Source organism: Schistocerca serialis, chromosome 10 (genome assembly GCF_023864345.2).
Source record: "Schistocerca serialis cubense isolate TAMUIC-IGC-003099 chromosome 10, iqSchSeri2.2, whole genome shotgun sequence".
In the NCBI taxonomy this organism is placed as follows: domain Eukaryota; kingdom Metazoa; phylum Arthropoda; class Insecta; order Orthoptera; family Acrididae; genus Schistocerca; species Schistocerca serialis.
The window spans coordinates 71,422,254-71,441,876 of NC_064647.1; the positions used below are offsets into that span (position 1 = coordinate 71,422,254).

Sequence of the window (19,623 nt, forward strand, 5' to 3'; positions counted from 1 at the left end):
CCGATGGTACTGTTACCGACGACTGTGCCGCTAAAGCAGAGTTATTGAACGCAGTTTTCCGAAATTCCTTCACCAGGGAAGACGAATGGAATATTCCAGAATTTGAAACACGATCAGCTTCTAGCATGAGTTTCTTAGAAGTAGATACCTTAGGGGTTGCGAAGCAACTCAAATTGCTTGATACGGGCAAGTCTTCAGGTCCAGACTGTATACCGATTAGGTTCCTTTCAGATTACGCTGATACAATAGCTCCCTTCTTAGCAATCATATACAACCGCTCGCTCACCGATAGATCTGTACCTACAGATTAGAAAATTGCGCAGGTCGCACCAGTGTTTAAGAAGGGTAATAGGGGTAATCCATCGAACTACAGACCTATATCATTGACGTCGGTTTGCAGTAGGGTTTTGGAGCATATACTGTATTCAAACATTATGAATAACCTTGAAGGGAACGATCTATTGATACGTAATCAGCATGGTTTCAGAAAACATCGTTATTGTGCAACGCAGCTAGCTCTTTATTCGCACGAAGTAATGGCCGCTATCGACAGTGGATCTCAAGTTGATTCCGTATTTCTAGATTTCCGGAAAGCTTTTGACACCGTTCCTCACAAGCGACTTCTAATAAAGCTGCGGGCCTATGGGGTAATGTCTCAGTTGCGGGACTGGATTCGTGATTTCCTGTCAGGAAGGTCGCAGTTCATAGTAATAGACGGCAAATCATCGAGTAAAACTGAAGTGATATCAGGTGTTCCCCAGGGAAGCGTCCTGGGACCTCTGCTGTTCCTGATCTATATAAATGACCTGGGTGAGAATCTGAGCAGATCTCTTAGGTTGTTCGCAGATGATGCTGTAATTTACCATCTAGTAAGGTCATCCGAAGACCAGTATCAGTTGCAAAGCGATTTAGAAAAGATTGCTGTATGGTGTGGCAGGTGGCAGTTGACACTAAATAACGAAAAGTGTGAGGTGATCCACATGAGTTCCAAAAGAAATCCGTTGGAATTCGATTACTCGATAAATAGTACAATTCTCAAGGCTGTCAATTCAACTAAGTACTGGGGTGTTAAAATTGCAAACAACTTCAGTTGGAAAGACCACATAGATAATATTGTGGGGAAGGCGAGCTAAAGGTTGCGTTTCATTGGCAGGACACTTAGAAGATGCAACAAGTCCACTAAAGAGACAGCTTACACTACACTCGTTCGTCCTCTGTTAGAATATTGCTGCACGGTGTGGGATCCTTACCAGGTGGGATTGACGGAGGACATCGACAGGGTGCAAAAAGGGCAGCTCGTTTTGTATTTTCACGTAATAAGGGAGAGAGTGTGGCAGATATGATACGCGAGTTGGGATGGAAGTCATTAAAGCAAAGACGTTTTTTGTCGCGGCGAGATCTATTTACGAAATTTCAGTCACCAACTTTCTCTTCCGAATGCGAAAATATTTTGTTGAGCCCAATCTCCATAGGTAGGAATGATCATCAAAATAAAATAAGAGAAATCAGAGCTCGGACAGAAAGGTTTAGGTGTTCGTTTTTCCCGCGCGCTGTTCGGGAGTAGAATGGTAGAGAGATAGTATGATTGTGGTTCGATGAACCCTCTGCCAAGCACTTAAATGTGAATTGCGGAGTAATCGTGTAGATGTAGATGTAGATCAAAACAGTTGATAACTTATTTGTTGGTAAACACTGCTCCGTTCAGACATTTGATGACCTTATTACGACATGTCAGTGGCGATGTTTGGTTTGTAGAGCCCTCAACTACACAGTCCCAATTTTTGCACAGTCCAATTTTTACCCAATCCATTCTAGTTACTGTCATGAATGATGACAATGATGATGAAATTATGAGGACAACACAAACACCCAGTCCCCGGGCAGAGAAAATCGGCAATCCGGCCAGGAATCGAACCCGGGACCCTCCGATCCGGAGGCACCGATGCTAGCCACTAGACCACGAACTGTGGACTGAAATGTCGATAAAACCGTAATGATCTATGGTGGTGTATTTTAGAGCACTGGCTCATCTGGGGAAACTTAGTAGCAAAAACTGTAGGTATGGAAATGCACACATCTGTAAAACTGCAGAAGGGTGGCTCGTCGGATACTTACTCGGTCTCGTTTGACGGACGAGACATCAGCCAAATCACTTCCAGCAAGTCCTCGGGGTGGCTTCGCATCGCCTCTGCCCAACCCCGGGTGGCCATCACGTGGAGCAGGTGGGCCTTTACGAAGGCCACGACGGCCTGCCTGTGGCTGTCAGTGCCGTGCCTGACTGCGATCACAGCTGCAGCCGCCGCAGTCTCCGCAGACAGCTGCGCGGCCACCTGCTGCTCGCAGGCAGACTTGAGAGCTGGCAAGCCGAACTTGTCCGCGGCGGCCAGCAGCTGGTGGGCCGTGCCGCGCAGCTGGGGGGCCCGGAGGGTGTAGCAGTAGGCCACGAGGTGGCGCAGCGCCGGGCCCTCCACGTCCGCGACGCTGACCTGGCCGCCGCTGGCCTTCGGCGCGTCGTGGACAAAAATGGCGGCTAACACGGGGCACCTGGCGGCGAGGACAGCCCTGTGCGCCACCAGGCGCGTCTCGCCCGCCACCAGAGTCACCACAGCACCGCTACTCGCGTCCAGCAGGTCAGCCAGGTCCGCGGCCGCCGTCACCCCGTCCTCACCGACTGCTGACACGGTGGACGAGTCTGAAACACGGCGTCACTGAGCAGCTCTCTTCCCATAAGGTCGGGACACACATGTCCGGACCGTGTCCGTACCGAGACACGTCCGAGTATCGGCCGTCACCTGGACAACGAAATACATCATTAAAACGAATGTAGCGGGCCCCACTTGACCGGGCCGTGCACGGAGAACGTCAACGGGCCGGAGCCGGGCCGGGCGGGATTCGCCGTGTTTAACTTTTCAGTGACGGACACGGCCTGACGGTAGAATTGTCTTGTGAGCTGTGCAACTGCGCAAGACAGTTCTGTGTACAAAACATGGATGTGGAACGACTAATAGAACAAGTTCGTAAGTTTCCTGTACTTTACGATCAGGGAAGTGAAAACTACAGGAATATCGAGTACAAAGACAGAGTTTGGAAGACAATTGCAACAGATCTAAAAGCCAAAGGTAAGAAAAAAACTATACAAGTTTTAATACCCGAAAGATATTTATTTACTTTTTATTTTACAAACAGATGTTTGGTTTATGTCATCGTTATATCGCCAAGGTGACGTGTTCTTCCCATTCCACAGTCCCTTGTGGATGATTCAGGAATTTTTTGAGTTTCTCTCGTACAGCAAATGCAGCGTCTGTTGATCTCCCACGAATTCCAGGTTGGTTTCGAAGATTTGATGATCTTCTGGATCCCTAAGCAGTTTCCTTTAGATCCATCATCTGTTCGGGCACCCTACAACCTTCCATTTTTCGAATAAAGTTGTACAGTGCACACGCAGCCGTCACAATCATTGTAAGGTTATTAGGATCTCCCTGAAGGATTCTTCTAAATATTCGAAATTTCTGTTTCAATATACCAAATGCATTTTCGGATATTCTTCTTACCCGACTCAAACGATAAATTAAAAATAGCCTTGTCATTTGTTAAGTTCCTGCCGAGATATGATCCCATCAAGTATGTTTTGAGAGGAAAAGCTTCATTGCCTACAATTACCATTGGAAGTTCAACATCAGTTCCGGGTAAGGTTTTACTCTTTGGGACACTAAGTGTATTGTTTTCCAATGACTCTCCAAGGTTTGAATTTACTAGAATGCCTCCATCAGAGTTTTTTCCGTACGCTCCCGCGTCTATTGCAATAACATTATAACATGGGTTAACCAGAGCAAGAAGCACAATGGAATACGTGTTTTTGTAATTCCAATAGAGACTTCCTGAGTTGTTTGGAGCCTGTATTGTTATGTGCTTTCCATCTAGTCCTAATTCACTATTACGAAAATTAGTGAACATGTTTTACAGATTTCACAAACAGAAACCCAGATCACCGCGTCCGAGTCACTACAAGGAACAACAGAGACACGGACGTGCCCCGGTCATGTGTGGCCGCTGCAGGAACGGACCGGTGCACGGCCGTCACTCGTCCGGCGCTCGGCCCTGACACGGCCCGGACGTGTGTGTCCCGACCTTTACACAGTGCCCTCTGCACCTGCTCGAGCCACAGGCAGATCAACATCTAGCAAAAGTTGCTCTGTGCTGTAAGTGTGTGATATCTTTTCTATGTCTTAAACAGGTGGCACAGGCGAACAGCTGCAAAATCTTAAACTAAACCGTTTATTGTATTTACTGCTTGTTTGCTCGAAAAGCTCTAGGTTTCCAGAATGAGATTTTCAGTCTGCAGCGGAGTCTGCTCTGATATGAATCTTCCTGGCAGATTAAAACTGTGTGCCGGACCGAGACTCGAACTCGAGACCATTGCCTCTTGTGGGCAAGTGCTCAACCAACTGAGCTACCCGAGCACGACTCACGCCCCGTCCTCACAGCCGTACTTCTGCCAGTACCTCGTCTCCTACCTTCCAAACTTTACAGAAGCTGTCATGGTTGAGCTTTTGCCCGTGAAAGGCAAGATTCCATCGCAACGAAAAACGCCTTTGTTTTAATTATGTCCAGCCCAAATCCTGTATGATTTCAGTGATACTCTCTCCCATATTTCGCAATAATACAAAACGTGCTGCCCTTCTTTTGAACTTTTTCGATGTACTCCATCAACCCTATCTGGTAAGGATCCCACACCACACTGCTGCTTTCTAAAAGAGGAAGTACAAGGGTAGTGTATGCAGTCTCCTTAGTAAATATGTTACATTTTCTGAGTGTCCTGCCAATAAAATGCAGTCTTTTGTTAGACTTTCCCACAAAATTTTCCATGTGTTCCTTCCAACTTAAGTTGTTCGTAATTGTAATACCTAGGTATTTAGTTGAATCTGCGGCCTTTAGATTTGACTGATTTATCATGTAACCAAAGTTTACTGGATTCCTTTTAGCACTCATGTGGTTGACCTCACACTTTTGTTATTTGGGGTGAAGTGCAAATTTTCGCACCATTCACAGGCATCCCAAGATGCCTTGCCACGGTTCACACGGGTCTCCCCATCAGAGGTTCGAGTCCTTCCTCGGGGATGGGTGTGTGTTGTCCTTAGTGTAAGTTAAATTAAGAAGTGTGTAATGCTAGGGACCAATGATCTCAGCCGGCCGCGGTGGCCGAGCGGTCCTAGGCGCTTTAGTTCGGAACCGCGTGACTGCTACGGTCGCAGGTTCGAATCCTGCCTCCGGCATGGATGTGTGTGATGTGTTTAGGTTAGTTAGATTTAAGTAGTTCTAAGTTCTAGGGGACTGATGACCTCAGAAGTTAAGTCCCATAGTGCTCAGAGCCATTTGAACCATTTTTTGAACCAATGATCTCAGCACTTTGGCCCCATAGGAACATGCCACACATTTCCAAAAACATTTTCAGTTCTCAGTTATAAGGTGTAATTCTTGCTCCAGTTCACGCTCAACATCTAAAATGTCGCGGTTATTGTTTAAATAAGAGTTTAAATCACTGTTCTCTTATTGTACTTACTTTATATCAAACAACACCAGTAGTTGGAATACTCATCTCAATAGATTAATCTCAAGTAATTCCGTAAAACCTGAGGAACCATAAGCGTCCATCCACAAAAATTCGAACATCTTAAAACGCGAAAATTACAGAACGCTCGGTCTAGTTGTGAATGCATCCTAAAACAATAATTTCGATTGTCCTCAAAAAGTGAAAGCCATCATGCATTCCGAAAATCAGTTTGGCTTCTGGTAAAACAAAGGAACCAGGGGAGGAATACGTTCTTTAACATTAGGAATAGAGAAATGTGAAATCTAGTTTCGCAGGATAGAGCAGATCAGGTTATGGTTGTGCAGCGGGCCGTTATCAGTTTCAAAATATGTCACAGCAGTTGAGGTTTCATAACAGGTTAACTGATCGCTCAACTTCAGTGTCCAGGTTGAGTGGGCAACGATCTTTGCAGCTCTCGCAGCTAGCGCCTCACAATCCGACGCGCGTGCACGCCGCCAGTGGCCCCGGCCTGACCCCGCACCGTGGAGACTTACTTGCCGCTCCGTCCTAACTGACCGACTCAATCCAGCACACAGACAGCATTAAAATGACTGCTCAGGCAAAGTGTTGCGCGAATACACTTCCACAAACAACTCGAAGATTATTACGGTATATTGATAATTTTTACGTATGGACCGTCTTAAAACAAACATGTGATAAATGAATAAACACACATCAGCACAGGCTCCCTACTACACTTAATAAAGGAAATGATAACATAAAACAAAAAAACTCTTCCCCACACCATCTGGACACACACACACACACACACACACACACACACACACACACAAAAATATATCACACCAAAACACACACACACACACATACACAAACGCACACACAAATGCATACACGAACAGACCACAGATACTTTAATAGTCACACTCATAAGTTTGGCAATAACATTCGATCTTTGGCAAAAACATTTAACAGTCGGCAACAGAAACCAAAACATTGCATTAAAACAAGCGTTCAGTGCGTAGTGCTGTGGAATGTGGAAAAAACCGCAAATTGGCGTTCATAAGAAGAAGAACAACACCAAAAATGCAACAGGAGCGTAATATGTAAGAAATTGTCCACGCAGCCTGTAAGTACAGTTCAAAAAATTACTACTTAATAGGAAATACCAACCACCAGAACTGTTTATAACCTATAGGCACAGTGACAAAAATGTAAATTAAATAGCTAACACATGTACATATTCCAGGCCAGTGATTATGCCTTGCAGAAAATAAAGGCGAAACGCGTATGGCACTAAAATTGTGTTTTATTCAGTTGCTGTCAGACGGTCCATAAGGAAAAATTATCAATATACCGTAATATTACACGCAACTGAGGAAGACAGGACTACAAAAGTTGAAGAACTCGAAGAATACTAAAACAGTCACTGTGGAACAACAAGGACGAATCACAAGTCGATACACATAGAGAACCCAGAAGCGGTCGGCGACCAAATACATGTCGTCCGATGAGACGACCGACCGAACGACCAACCGAGGTCGTCCCCACTCAGGTCACGTGTCAGCAACGGTGGGCAGGACATGGCTGTCCGGACCGCACTGCTGCTCCGTCCCGACGGAACGCGCCAAACACGACGACCCGGAAATACTAGCGGTCGCTCCAAAGACAGTACGACAGTGTCCTTATCGATAAGCCCTAATACTAATGTATTGAAGCCGTAGACACTCATTTCGAACCAGCTCTGGCGAAATTTTGTTGGAAGGGTCGCACTTTTTATCAGTCAGAGTTCAACTGGAAACGCGATCGACGTCTAATCGTTGCTATGGACGAAAAGTATTTTTTGACCGTAACCTAAATATCTCTGTTAATTAGTAATTATTAGTAATAATATCTGGAGATCTTTCAAATACTTTGCCTCAGCGAAGTGAGATTCTTGATTTGTGCTACCATGATCAAAAATACGCGTATAACGTCACACGTACTGTTTCCATTTGACTTTATTTTGTTTGTAAGCTCACCCGGCGAAATATTAGTCACCTCTTTATAGAAAGGGAACACTGTCTACGCTGAAGCGGTCCGCATGCTGCAGAACTGGTAGTACGTGGTTGTAACAGAGGACTGTGTCGTCCTACAGATTCTGACAGATGAGGTACGATCGCCAACATCCCAGCGCGTTTTGCGCTCTGGCAGAGCAGGGCCCAGGACTGCAGGGGAATAGTGGCGGCAGTAGCTCAGCGGTGCCAGGTTCGTCAAACCCGTACCCAGCCGCCAAAGAGTAACGGCATGCGGATGCAGGAGGCAGTGGTAACCACTGCATTAAAGTCACGTAACGTGTAAGTCACACATATGTCATGGTGATGAACTTTCCATTGGGAAAAGATATCGGATTAGTTCTCCATACCTTTCTCTGGTAGTGGACTGCCAATCACACGGTGACAATGAGAAAAACATCGAGTACCATACTCAACGAAATGGTTATTCGCCGGAGCGTAGAATGTAAGAAATGTTAATGCGGTAGTGAAGCTAGAAAACCTGAAAAGGGAAATGCAAGGGCGCGATCTACAAGGGTCGTTCAATAAATAATGAACCACATTTTTCTGAGAACACATTTATTGGTAAGAGTCAGAATTTGGTGACAATATACACCAATATGTTTCGTCCATTTCCTATTTTTCTACGTAGACTACATCACGTTTTATGGCTGTACGTCAATTTTGTGGAAGAACATGTATTCCCTGGTGGTAAAAGCTCTTGTCCTGTAGGCGTAGCCATGTTTTACTGCGTGACTGACACACTCGAATCTTCAAAGTGTATTCCCCGTACAGAATCTTTAAGCGGCGCGAACATGGAAGTCCAAGGATGGCAGGACTGGACTGCAGCGTGGATGAGGCAGTGATGTCCAACCCAATTTGGCGATGTGTTCCCAGGTTCTCAGACTTGTGTGTGGGAGTGCATTATCGTGTTTGAGCAAGATTTCTGATGGGTTCTTGTCCGATCGAATACGTCCGAAACTGTTCTTGAGTTGATTCAGAGTCCTCACGTATGCCTCTGAATTGATGGTTGACCCTCTTGGCATCACATGCACGAGAATGTCATCACAATGTCACCATGACTTTTTTGGCAGAGGGGGTTGTCTTGAATTTTCTTCTTTTGTGGTGAATGAAGATGATGCCACTCATCAACTACCTTCTTGTTTCTGGTGCAAAGTGGTGCACCCAGCTTTCGTCCCCCGAAACGATCCGTGACAGAAAAGCTTCTCTGTCGGTCTCAAAACGCTCCACCAATGCAGATGAAATGGCCTTTCTGTGAATCTTGTAGTCCGCTGTGAGCATTCGTGGAACCCATCGTGAGCACCTCTTTGAATATCCGAGAGTCTCGATCATTTCAGACGCACTTCCAATGATGGCCGACAACTGTAGAGGAAATTGTCGAGTTGAGATGCGCCGGTTGGCACGAATAATGGCATCCGCACGATTCAGCATGTCTGGAGCAGTAGCTGTGACAGGACGTCCCGAGCGTGGCTGATCTGTTTCTCCATTTCCTGAGACTGTAACTTTCTTTACCTGTCGCCCAACTGTACTCAAGATGTTCAAATGTATGTGAATTCCTGCTGAGCTCATCTATTCCTAGACTTACACACTACTGAAACTAACTTAAACTAATTTATGCTAAGAACAACACATACACCCACTCCCGAGGGCGGACTTGAACCTTCTGCGGGAGGGGCCGCGCAATGCGTGAAACCGCGCAGTATGAATACTGGGCGGCAACTGTACTCCTATCAACTGCAGCATCGTCATATACTGCACACAAATTTTTTTGGATGTTCACTATGGTTTTATTTTCCTATACACAAGAATTCAATAACAGCACGCTGCATGTAAAATGTGTGTGAAATCTTATGGGACTCAACTACTAAGGTCATCAGTCCCTAAGCTTACACACTACTTAACCTAAATTATCCTAAGGACAAACACACACACCCATACCCGAGGGAGGATTCGAACCTCCGCCGGGACCAGCCGTCCATGACTGCAGCGCCTTAGACCACGCTGCATGTAACGTGAGTCGTATGTAGACGCCACTTTGACGCTGTAGTACGGCTCTGCCACCTGCCACAACGGTGCGAAATTTCACCGGCGCACAGAACAAACATCAAATGTGAAGAACCAACAAGGGCGTTGGTCTATGTTTATTAATAGCTTTTTTAAAAAAAATGTGGGGCATTACTTATTGAACAACCTTCGTAGCTATAGCGGGGCTCAGTAAAGGACAATAGAAAAGGAAAGATTTCTGCTCAGATGAATGTAGGATACGTCAACTGCAATAGAAAGTGGTATAGCTGTAGCAGGACTCACTACAAACAAGAAGTTTGGGCAGAGAGTGAGCTCCTGTGAGCAGTTGAGAGACAGGACTTTCATCAGAGTCGACAGTGATCTGGGGACGCTAACAACGATAGTTCAGCTATGCGTGTCGACATCACTGGCAGAAGATGAAGACGTGGAGAGAGTCTAAGAGGATACTGAACGGGTAACTGCGTGTCTGAAGGACCATGCAACATTTGTAACAGAGCGGGATTAGAGCGAAATACTACGAGTATATGAAGGAACGAGAGACAGACTTACACAAGGATACGGGTTTGTTGGCAGAAATGAGAGCAGAGGTATGACCAACTGAGTTCTGCAATAAAATTCAATCAGTAACTGTAAGTACAGAAGACAGACGTGTATACTGGGGGAGGCCCTGGAGGCACGGGCAGACACCAGCCGGATTACGTCACTGTGGGGCAGTAATTTCGAATCAGTTATTGGCCTGTAAGGCATAGTCAGGAGCAGATGGACTCAGACCACAACTTAGTAATCGTGAAGAGTAGGCTGAAGTTTAACAGAAACATCAGCAACAATCAATGCGTGAAGAAGTGATATCCCGACACATCATAATCAGCGTTTGAACCTCGCTGAGACAATAAACGCAGTGTTACTCCTGAGTACCTCTCGGGTTTCGCAAGACGACCACACGAAAAGCACAACACCTATGTGGCCCTCCGATTACCGACTCGTCTCGGTTCTTAATATCTTTTCAAAATTAATCGAATGACTAATTCATACGAGAAGAATGTTTAGTAATAATTAATGAAAAAGACAGTTTGGCTTTCCTAAGGATGTTCGTCTTTACAGCTGTGAATGATACCTCAGAGAGCCTGACCAGAGATTGGTTGGCAGTAGGTACATGGTGTGATTTGACTGGCGCTCTGTGTTGGTCACGAACTGCTACTAGCAAACGCTCAACACTATAGCGTCAGTGGCTCATCAGCTACACTTCTGACATCTCGTCTCGCTGAAACCGACGCTATGTGGCATCAGACAAGGGAGTTATGTATTTTTGTGTTCCGTCGTGTCTTCCCTTTTGTTTCCAATTTCTGATAGCAACCCGCTCACAGCAACGTTATGAAACTGTGAATTCAATTATTTCCTTATAGATGAGACCAATATAGTGATTGAAAATGTGTCAGATGCGTACACCAGTAACTTCCTTTCCCTGTTTTCCATCATGTTAACTGTAAGTTCCCTTTCAACCAACATAAGTCACATCAACGACATTCAGTTTCTCCCTGGCAAGAAAAATCTAGAAGAACTTATGTTGTGGACTGGCAAGACAGCCAATCCACTATGACAGGAAGCCGAAAGGGACGCGTTTAAGCGCATGCAGGCTGGCGTGAGGTCTGGAACAGTTAAAGGAGTTTAGACTTCAGAAAAAAGGAGGAATCTGGTAGAATACTTAACTTTAATCCATAATAGGTGAACATCGCTCTTGACGGTACATGTTTTACAGCATCAATAGTAACTGGTAAATAGCGCCTTGCTAGGTCGTAGCAAATGACGTAGCTGAAGGCTATGCTAACTATCGTCTCGGCAAATGAGAGCGTAATTTGTCAGTGAACCATCGCTAGCAAAGTCGGCTGTACAACTGGGGGCGAGTGCTAGGAAGTCTCTCTACACCTGCCGTGTGGCGGCGCTCGGTCTGCAATCACTGATAGTGGCGACACGCGGGTCCGACGTATACTAACGGACCGCGGCCGATTTAAAGGCTACCACCTAGCAAGTGTGGTGTCTGGCGGTGACACCACAACTTACGTACGGTAAGGTCATCGCAAAAACTTCATCAGGTTAAAAACAAAACAGGAAACAAATCATGCTTCACATTCTGAACAAGATAGCTGATGGATTTTGGTTTTTCATTGATTTTATATCGTTAGTGATCAGGGAGTCATAAAGTGTGCATTCCACTGTGCGGTGTTTAAATAATTTTTAAGGAAAAACTTTTCTTTTTCAAATAATCTTCATTATGTAGAAAATAGTGAGTAGAATAATTTGTAAAATAAGTCCAAGGACCTCTTGTTGCGAATCGTGTAGACAGTTGAGAATTAATAAATGAAAAGCAGCAGTTTGCTTTTGTTCTATAAAAGAACAGATAAACAAAAGCAAAATGGTGCTTTTCATTTATTATAATGTAGTTCTACCAAGAATCGACGAAAGATTCTGTTAACAGTTGAGAATTCTTCACATTGTTTCACAATTTATCAGGATTGTTGTCACGAACTCTGATGTATATGAAATAAAAGTCCACGTGAGCCACAGTAACGGCACATACTACAGACACGAAAATCTGCCGCTGGCGAATGAAGACTTTAGATGTAATGGTACCACAATTCTGTACCGACTGGACTCAAATGTGTCAGAAACAGAGAAGGCATTACCTAAATGCAACTCTTCCTGTATGATAGCTTCTTGTACTCCATTCGTGAATTTGTAAACACGAGTGCAAAATACCCCACCCCCTCCCCCCCATGAACCATAGACCTTGCCGTTGGTGGGGAGGCTTGCGTGCCTCAGCCATACATATAGCCGTACTGCAGTTGCAACCACAGCGGAGGGGTATCTGTTGAGAGGCCAGATAAACGTCTGGTTCCTGAAGCGGGGTAGCGGCCTTTACAGTAGTTGCAATGGCAACAGTCTGGATGATTGACTGATATGATCTTGTAACACTAACCAAAACGGCCTTGTTGTGCTGGTACTGCGAACCCCTGAAAGCAAGGGGAAACTACAGCCGTAATTTTTCCCGAGGGCATCCAGCTTTACTGTATGGTTAAATGATGGTGGCGTCCTCTTGGGTAAAATATTCCGGAGGTAAAATAGTCCCCCATTCGGATATCCGGGCGGGGACTACTCAAGAGGACGTCGTCATCAGGAGAAAGAAAACAGGCATTCTATGGATCTGAGCATGGAATGTCAGATCGCTTAATCGGACAGGTAGGTTAGAAAATTTAAAAAGGGAAATGGATAGGTTAAAGTTAGATATAGTGGGAATTAGCAGAGTTCGGTGGCAGGAGGAACAAGACTTTTGGTCAGGTGAATACAAGGTCATATATGCAAAATCAAATAGGGGTAATGCAGGAGTAGGTTTAATAATGAATAAAAAAAATAGGAGTGCGTGTAAGGTACTACAAACAGCATAATGAACGCATTATTGTGGGCAAGATAAAGCCCACGCCAACTACAGTAGTACAAGTTTATATGCCAACTAGCTCTGCAGATGACAAAGAAATTGATGAAATGTATGAGATAAAAGAAATTATTCAGATAGTGAAGGGAGACGAAAATTTAATAGTCGTGGGTGACTGGAATTCGATAATAGGAAAAGGGAGAGAAGAAAACGTAGTAAGTGAATATGGATTGGAGGTAAGAAATGAAAGAGGAAGCCGCCTGGTAGAATTTTGCACAGAGCATAACTTAATCATAGCTAACACTTGGTTCAAGAATCATGAAAGAAGGTTGTATATATGGAAGAAGCCTGGAGATACTAGAAGGTATCAGATAGATTATATAATATTAAGACAGAGATTTAGGAACCAGGTTTTAAATTGTAAGACATTTCCAGGGGCAGATGTGGACTCTGACCACAATGTATTGGTTATGAATTGTAGATTAAAACTGAAGAAACTGCAAATAGGTGTGAATTTGAGGAGATGGGACCTGGATAAACTGAAAGAACCAGGGGTTGTAGAGAGTTTCAGGGAGAGCATAAGGGAACAATTGACAGGAATGGGTGAAAGAAGTACAGTAGAAGGAGTATGGGTAGCTTTGAGGGATGAAGTAGTGAAGGCAACAGAGGATAAAGTAGGTAAAAAGACGAGGGCTAATAGAAATCCTTGGGTAACAGAAGAAATATTGAATTTAATTGATGAAAGGAGAAAATATAAAAATGCAGTAAATGAAGCAGGAAGTGCAAAATGGCTAAGCAGGGATGGCTAGAGGACAAATGTAAGGATGCAGAGGCTTATCTCACTAGGGGTAAGATAGATATTGCCTACAGAAAAATTAAAGAGACCTTTGGAGAAAAAGAGAACCAATTGCATGAATATCAAGAGCTCAGATGGAAACCCAGTTCTAAGCAAAGAAGGGAAAGCAGAAAGGTGGAAGGAGTATATAGAGTGTCTATACAAGGGCGATGTACCTCAGGGCAATATTATGGAAATGGAAGAGGATGTACATGAAGATGAAATGGGAGATATGATACTGCATGAAGAGTTTGACAGAGCACTGAAAGACCTAAGTCGGAACAAGGCCCCGGGAGTAGACAACATTCCATTAGAACTACTGACATTCTTGGGAGAGCCAGTCCTGACAAAACTCTACCATCTGGTGAGCAAAATATGTGAGACTGGCGAAATACCCTCAGACTTGAAGAATATAATAATTCCAATCCCAAAGAAAGCAGGCGTTGACAGATGCGAAAATTACCGAACTATCAGTTTAATAAGTCACAGCTGCAAAATACTACTGCGAATTCTTTACAGACGAATGGAAAAACTGGTAGAAGCCGACCTCGGGGAAGATCAGTTTGGATTCCGTAGAAATATTGGAACGCGTGAGGCAATACTGACCCTACGACATATCTTAGAAGAGATTTAAGGAAAGGCAAAACTACGTATCTAGCATTTGTAGACTTAGAGAAAGCTTTTGACAATGTTGACTGGAATACTCTCTTTCAAATTCTGAAGGTGGCAGGGGTAAAATACCGTGAGCGAAAAGCTACTTACAATTTGTACAGAAACCAGATGGCAGTTATAAGAGTCGAGGGGCATGAGAGGGAAGCAGTGGTTGGAATGGAGTAAGACAGGGTTGTAGCCTCTCCCCAATGTTGTTCAATTTGAATATTGAGCAAGCAGTAAAGGAAACAAAAGAAAAATTCGGAGTAGGTATTAAAACCCATGGAGAAGAAATAAAAACTTTGAGGTACGCCGATGACATTGTAATTATGTCAGAGACAGCACTGGACTTGGAAGAGCAGTTGAACGGAATGAACGGTGTCTTGAAAGGAGGATATAAGACGAACATCAACAAAAGCAAAACTAGGATAATGGAATGTAGTCGAATAAGTCGGGTGATGCTAAGGGAATTAGATTAGGAAATGAGACGCTTAAAATAGTAAAGGGGTTTTGCTATTTGGGGAGCAAAATAAATGATGACGGTCAAAGTAGAGAGGATTGACTGGCAATGGCAAGGAATGCGTTTCTGAAGAAGAGAAATTTGTTAACATCGAGTGTAGATTTAAGTGCCAGGAAGTCGCGACTGGAAGTATTTGTATGGAGTGTAGCCATGTATGGAAGTGAAACATGGACGATAAATAGTTTGGACAAGAAGAGAATAGAAGCTTTCGAAATGTGGTGCTACAGCAGAATGTTGAAGATTAGATGGGTAGATCACATAACTAATGAGGAGGTATTGAATAGAATTGGGAAGAAGAGGAGTTTGTGGCACAACTTGACTAAAAGAAGGGCTCGGTTGGTAGGACATGTTCTGTGGCATCAAGGTATCACCAATTTAGTATTGGAGTGCAGCGTGGAGGGTAAAAATCGTAGAGGGACACCAAGAGATGACTACACTAAGCAGATTCAGAAGGATGTAGGTTGCGGTAGGTACTGGGAGATGAAGAAGCTTGCACAGGATAGAGTAGCATGGAGAGCTGCATCAAACCAGTCTCAGGACTGAAGACCACAACAACAACAACAGTGCAAAATAAATTATTGCCGTTATCAGCTATGTATTTTCAATTTGGCTATGTAATTATTGTGTACTTAAGGTGCTTATTATGGGGTCACTGCATAGGTTATACATGCGCAACCGTAATGTTGGAAGAGTTCGCAATGCATGAATGTTAGCACTGCGTTCGTAAGACAGTAGCGTCTTCAGTGTTATTGTTTGCTGACGTTCTATACTGACATCGGTTGCACACGTAATTCTCAGTGACGAGTTCGCTGTAATGATCTATGGAAATTGTATACAACGAGTAAGTAAATGTCATCCCAGCTAGTGTAGTGTACATCATCAAAAGCAGTGATATACTGAAAGTGAATGATGTTCTACAGTTCGTTCACATTTAGAATGTGATTAGACTGTAGGCAAAGAAGTCGTTAAATCAAGAGGTAAGACTAACCTAATGAGATAAGTCAGCATCAAATGAATATCTTGAACCATAAAATGTCTCTAAGAAAAATGGAGAGTAAATACTTCTCAGGATTGTCGATTCTTAAACTATTGACTGTGACCGCATGATATGATCCTAAAAAAGAAATTCACATAAATCTCAATGAGAAAATATTGGACCTGTATTATATCACTTACTGCTGTCGTTGTTGTGGTCTTCAGTCCAAAGACTGGTTTGATGCAGCTCTCCATGATACTCTATCCTGTGCAAGTCTCTTCAGCTTCGAGTAACTACTGCAACCTACATCCTTCAGAATATGCTTACTGTAGTAGTCACCTATTGGTCTCCCTCTATGATTTTTACCCGCCTCCCCCCCGTCCCCTTGCTTTCCACTGGTACCAAACTGGTGATGCCTCAGAATGTATCCTTTCAACCGATCCCTTCTTGTAGTCAAGTTGTGCCACAAATTTCTCTTATCCCCAACTCTATTCAGTACCTCCTCATCAGTTATGTGATCTACCCGTCTAATCTACAGCATTCTTCTGTAGCACCACATTTCAAAAGCTTCGATCTCTTGTTGTCTAAACCATTTATTGTCCATGTTTCACTTCCATAGATTGCTACACTCCTTTCAAAATACTTTCAGAAAGGACTTCCTGACACTTAAATTTATACTCGATGTTAACAAATGCCTGTTCTTCAGAAACGCTTTTCTTGCCATTGCCAGTCTGCATTTTTTATCCTTCGCAGCTTAATTATCATGAGTTATTTTTCTTCCTACATAGCAAAATCCATCTTCTGCTTGAAGTGTCTCATTTCCTAATCTAATTCCCTCAGCATCACTTGACTTAATACGACTACATTCCATTATCCTCGTTATGCTTTTGTTGATGATCATCTTATATCCTCCTCTGAAGGCACTGTACATTCCGTTCATCTGATTACAATGCCATCGGCAAACCTCAAAGTTTTTACTTCTTCTCCATGGATTTTAAGTCCTACTCCAGATTTTTCTTTTGTTTCCTTTACTGCTTGGTCAACATACAGGTTGCATAACATCAGTGATAGGTTACAACCCTGTCTCAGTCGCTTCACCACCACTGCTTCCTTTTCGTGCCTCTCGAATCTTATAACTGCTATCTGGTTTCTGTACAAATTTTAAATAGCCTTTCGCAGCCTGTATTTTACCCCTGCCCCCTTTAGAATTTCAAAGAGAGCATTCAGTCAACATTGTCAAAAGCTTCCTCTGACTATACAAATGCTTTAAACATATGTTCGCGTTTCCTTAACGTATCTACTATGAGAAGCTGTAGGGTCAGTATTGCCTCGCGGGTTCCTGCATTTGTCCTGAATCCAAGCTGAGCTTCATTTACTATAAATCTGTTAATCATTATCATACCGGGATATATACTGAAGAGCCAAAGAAACTGCTACTAATATTGTAGATAGCCCCTGTGAGAACGCAGAGTTCTGAAGCAAGAATCTTACGTACGTGTTACTTGTCACAATCGCATCTAGACTCCACTAACGTCGGAAGTAGTGCTGGAGGGAACTGACGCTATGAATCCCGCAGGGGTGTCCATAAATCCGTAAGAGTACGTGGGATTGGAGATCTCTTCCGAACAGTGCGTCACAAGGCATCCCACATATGCCCAAAATGTTCATATCTGGGGAGTTTCGTAGCAGCGGAAGTGTTTAAACTCAGAAGTGCGTTTCTGGAGCCACTCTGTAGCAATTCAGGACGTCTAGGGTGCCGCATTGTGCTGCTGGAATTGCCCAAATCCGTAGGAATTCACAATGGACATGAATGCATGCAAATAATGAGACAGGGTGCTTACGTACATGTCACTTGTCAGAGTCGCATCTAGACGTATCAGGGGTCCCAATCACTCCAACTGCACACGCTCTACACCGTTGCAGAGCCTCCAACAGCTTGAACAGACCCCTGCAGACATGCAGGATCCATGGACTCATAAGGTTGTCTGCATTCCCGTGCACGTCCATCCACTCGATATAATTTGAAACGAGACTTGTCCGACTAGTCAACATGTTTCCAGTCATCAACAGTCCAATGTCGGTGTTGAAGGGCCCAGGCGAGGCGTAAGGCTTTGTGTCGTGCAGTCATCAAGGGTACACGAGTGGGCCTTCGGCTCCGAAAGCCCATATCGACGATGTGTAGTTGAATGGTTCGCACGCTGGCACTTGTTGGTGGTGCAGCATTGAAAACTGCAGCAATTTGTGAAAGAGTTGCACTTTTGTCACTTTGAACGGTTTTCTTCAGTCGTCGTTGGTCCCGTTCTTATAGGATCTTTTGCCTGGCGCATCGATGTCGGAGATTTGAAGCTTTACTGCATTCCTGATATTCACTGTACGCTCTCTAAATGGTCGTACGGGAAAATTCCCAAGTCATCGCTACCTCGGAGATGCTGTGTCCCATCGCTTATGCGCCGTCTGTAACGTGACGTTCAAACTCACCTAAATCTTGCCATCATAGCAGCAGTAGCCGATCTAACATCTGCACCAGACATTTGTCTTATACAGGCGTTGCCGGTCGCAGTGCCCTATTCTGTCCGTTTACATATCTGTGTATTTGAATACGCATACGTATAGCAGTTTCTTTGGCGCTTCAGTGTGTATCAATTGAAAAAAGTAAATTTTTTACCTGTCGTGGACTTCAAGCCACTGTAGTCAGCTGCTATGGCTACTGCCATAAAGACGCAGATGAGCCAACTAGCGCTTCTGCAAGACATGATGGAGGAGAAAAAGCGTCTTCTCCGTCGAAATGTGTTCGGCACGTGCACGATGTTGGGTATCCTGTATTTTTATAAACAAATACAATTACATGAGATTTTATTTCAACAAGCTATAAAGGAAAGTGGCTAGTGTAAATTAATCTATCAAGCTATAGTGGATAATATCTGTTTCAAAAATGAATTTTCACTTCGTTCTACCCAATACATAGTTTCTGCCTCAGCTAAGCCGTTTACCTCAAGTATTTCGGAAATGAAATGACATCGAATGAAATTGTCTTAAATGAAATTACGAGCTGATGAGGGGATGCTGGTGTGTTTTACTTAAAGCAGCAGCGAGCCTTGAGCAGGCAAGAACAGCGCAAAGTGGTGGGGGAAACTACGGCCTGAGGCATATACTGGCAGCTACAGAGAGCTGATTCTAGTACGACTGTTGCCGCCCTCTAAATACACAGAAACAGAAACAAAGACACGACGGAAATTGTGTCGACGATACGAACTTCTTTTGCAATAAATATGAGAAGAGTTACCAATATTTGTGATTATGGATATTGTGACAGGCAATAGAAAATTAATGGCTACTGTTTTAACTGCCATAGAATATGGGCTGTCACATGAAAGCTGAGAGTGTCAGTAAAAACTATAGAAGTCACATTTCTTTTCTATTAGTTAATCTTAAAGTACAGCCGATTTTATAACAGTATCGTAGGGGAAATGTGTCATTATTCTGAATTTGCCACGGCTGAATGTAATAGAAAGGCAGTATGAGTTATCCAGTTCAGTTACTAGCTATTCCAGATGACGAATATTAAAAGTTTAATTGTATTTAAT

The 19,623-nt window shown here is 43.8% G+C and overlaps 1 protein-coding gene across 1 annotated transcript in view; it reads right to left on the reverse strand.

Annotated features, from left to right (window-relative positions):
* The window catches only part of LOC126424549 (uncharacterized), a 129,067-nt gene that overhangs the window by 65,854 nt on the left and 43,590 nt on the right, over positions 1–19,623 (reverse strand). Inside the window, exons 3-4 of the mRNA XM_050087296.1 lie at positions 18,705–18,856; positions 2,116–2,692 (exon numbers count right to left, since the gene is read on the reverse strand). Of these exons, the coding sequence (XP_049943253.1) occupies positions 2,116–2,692; positions 18,705–18,856 (729 nt within the window). The remainder of the gene's footprint in view (positions 1–2,115; positions 2,693–18,704; positions 18,857–19,623) is intronic.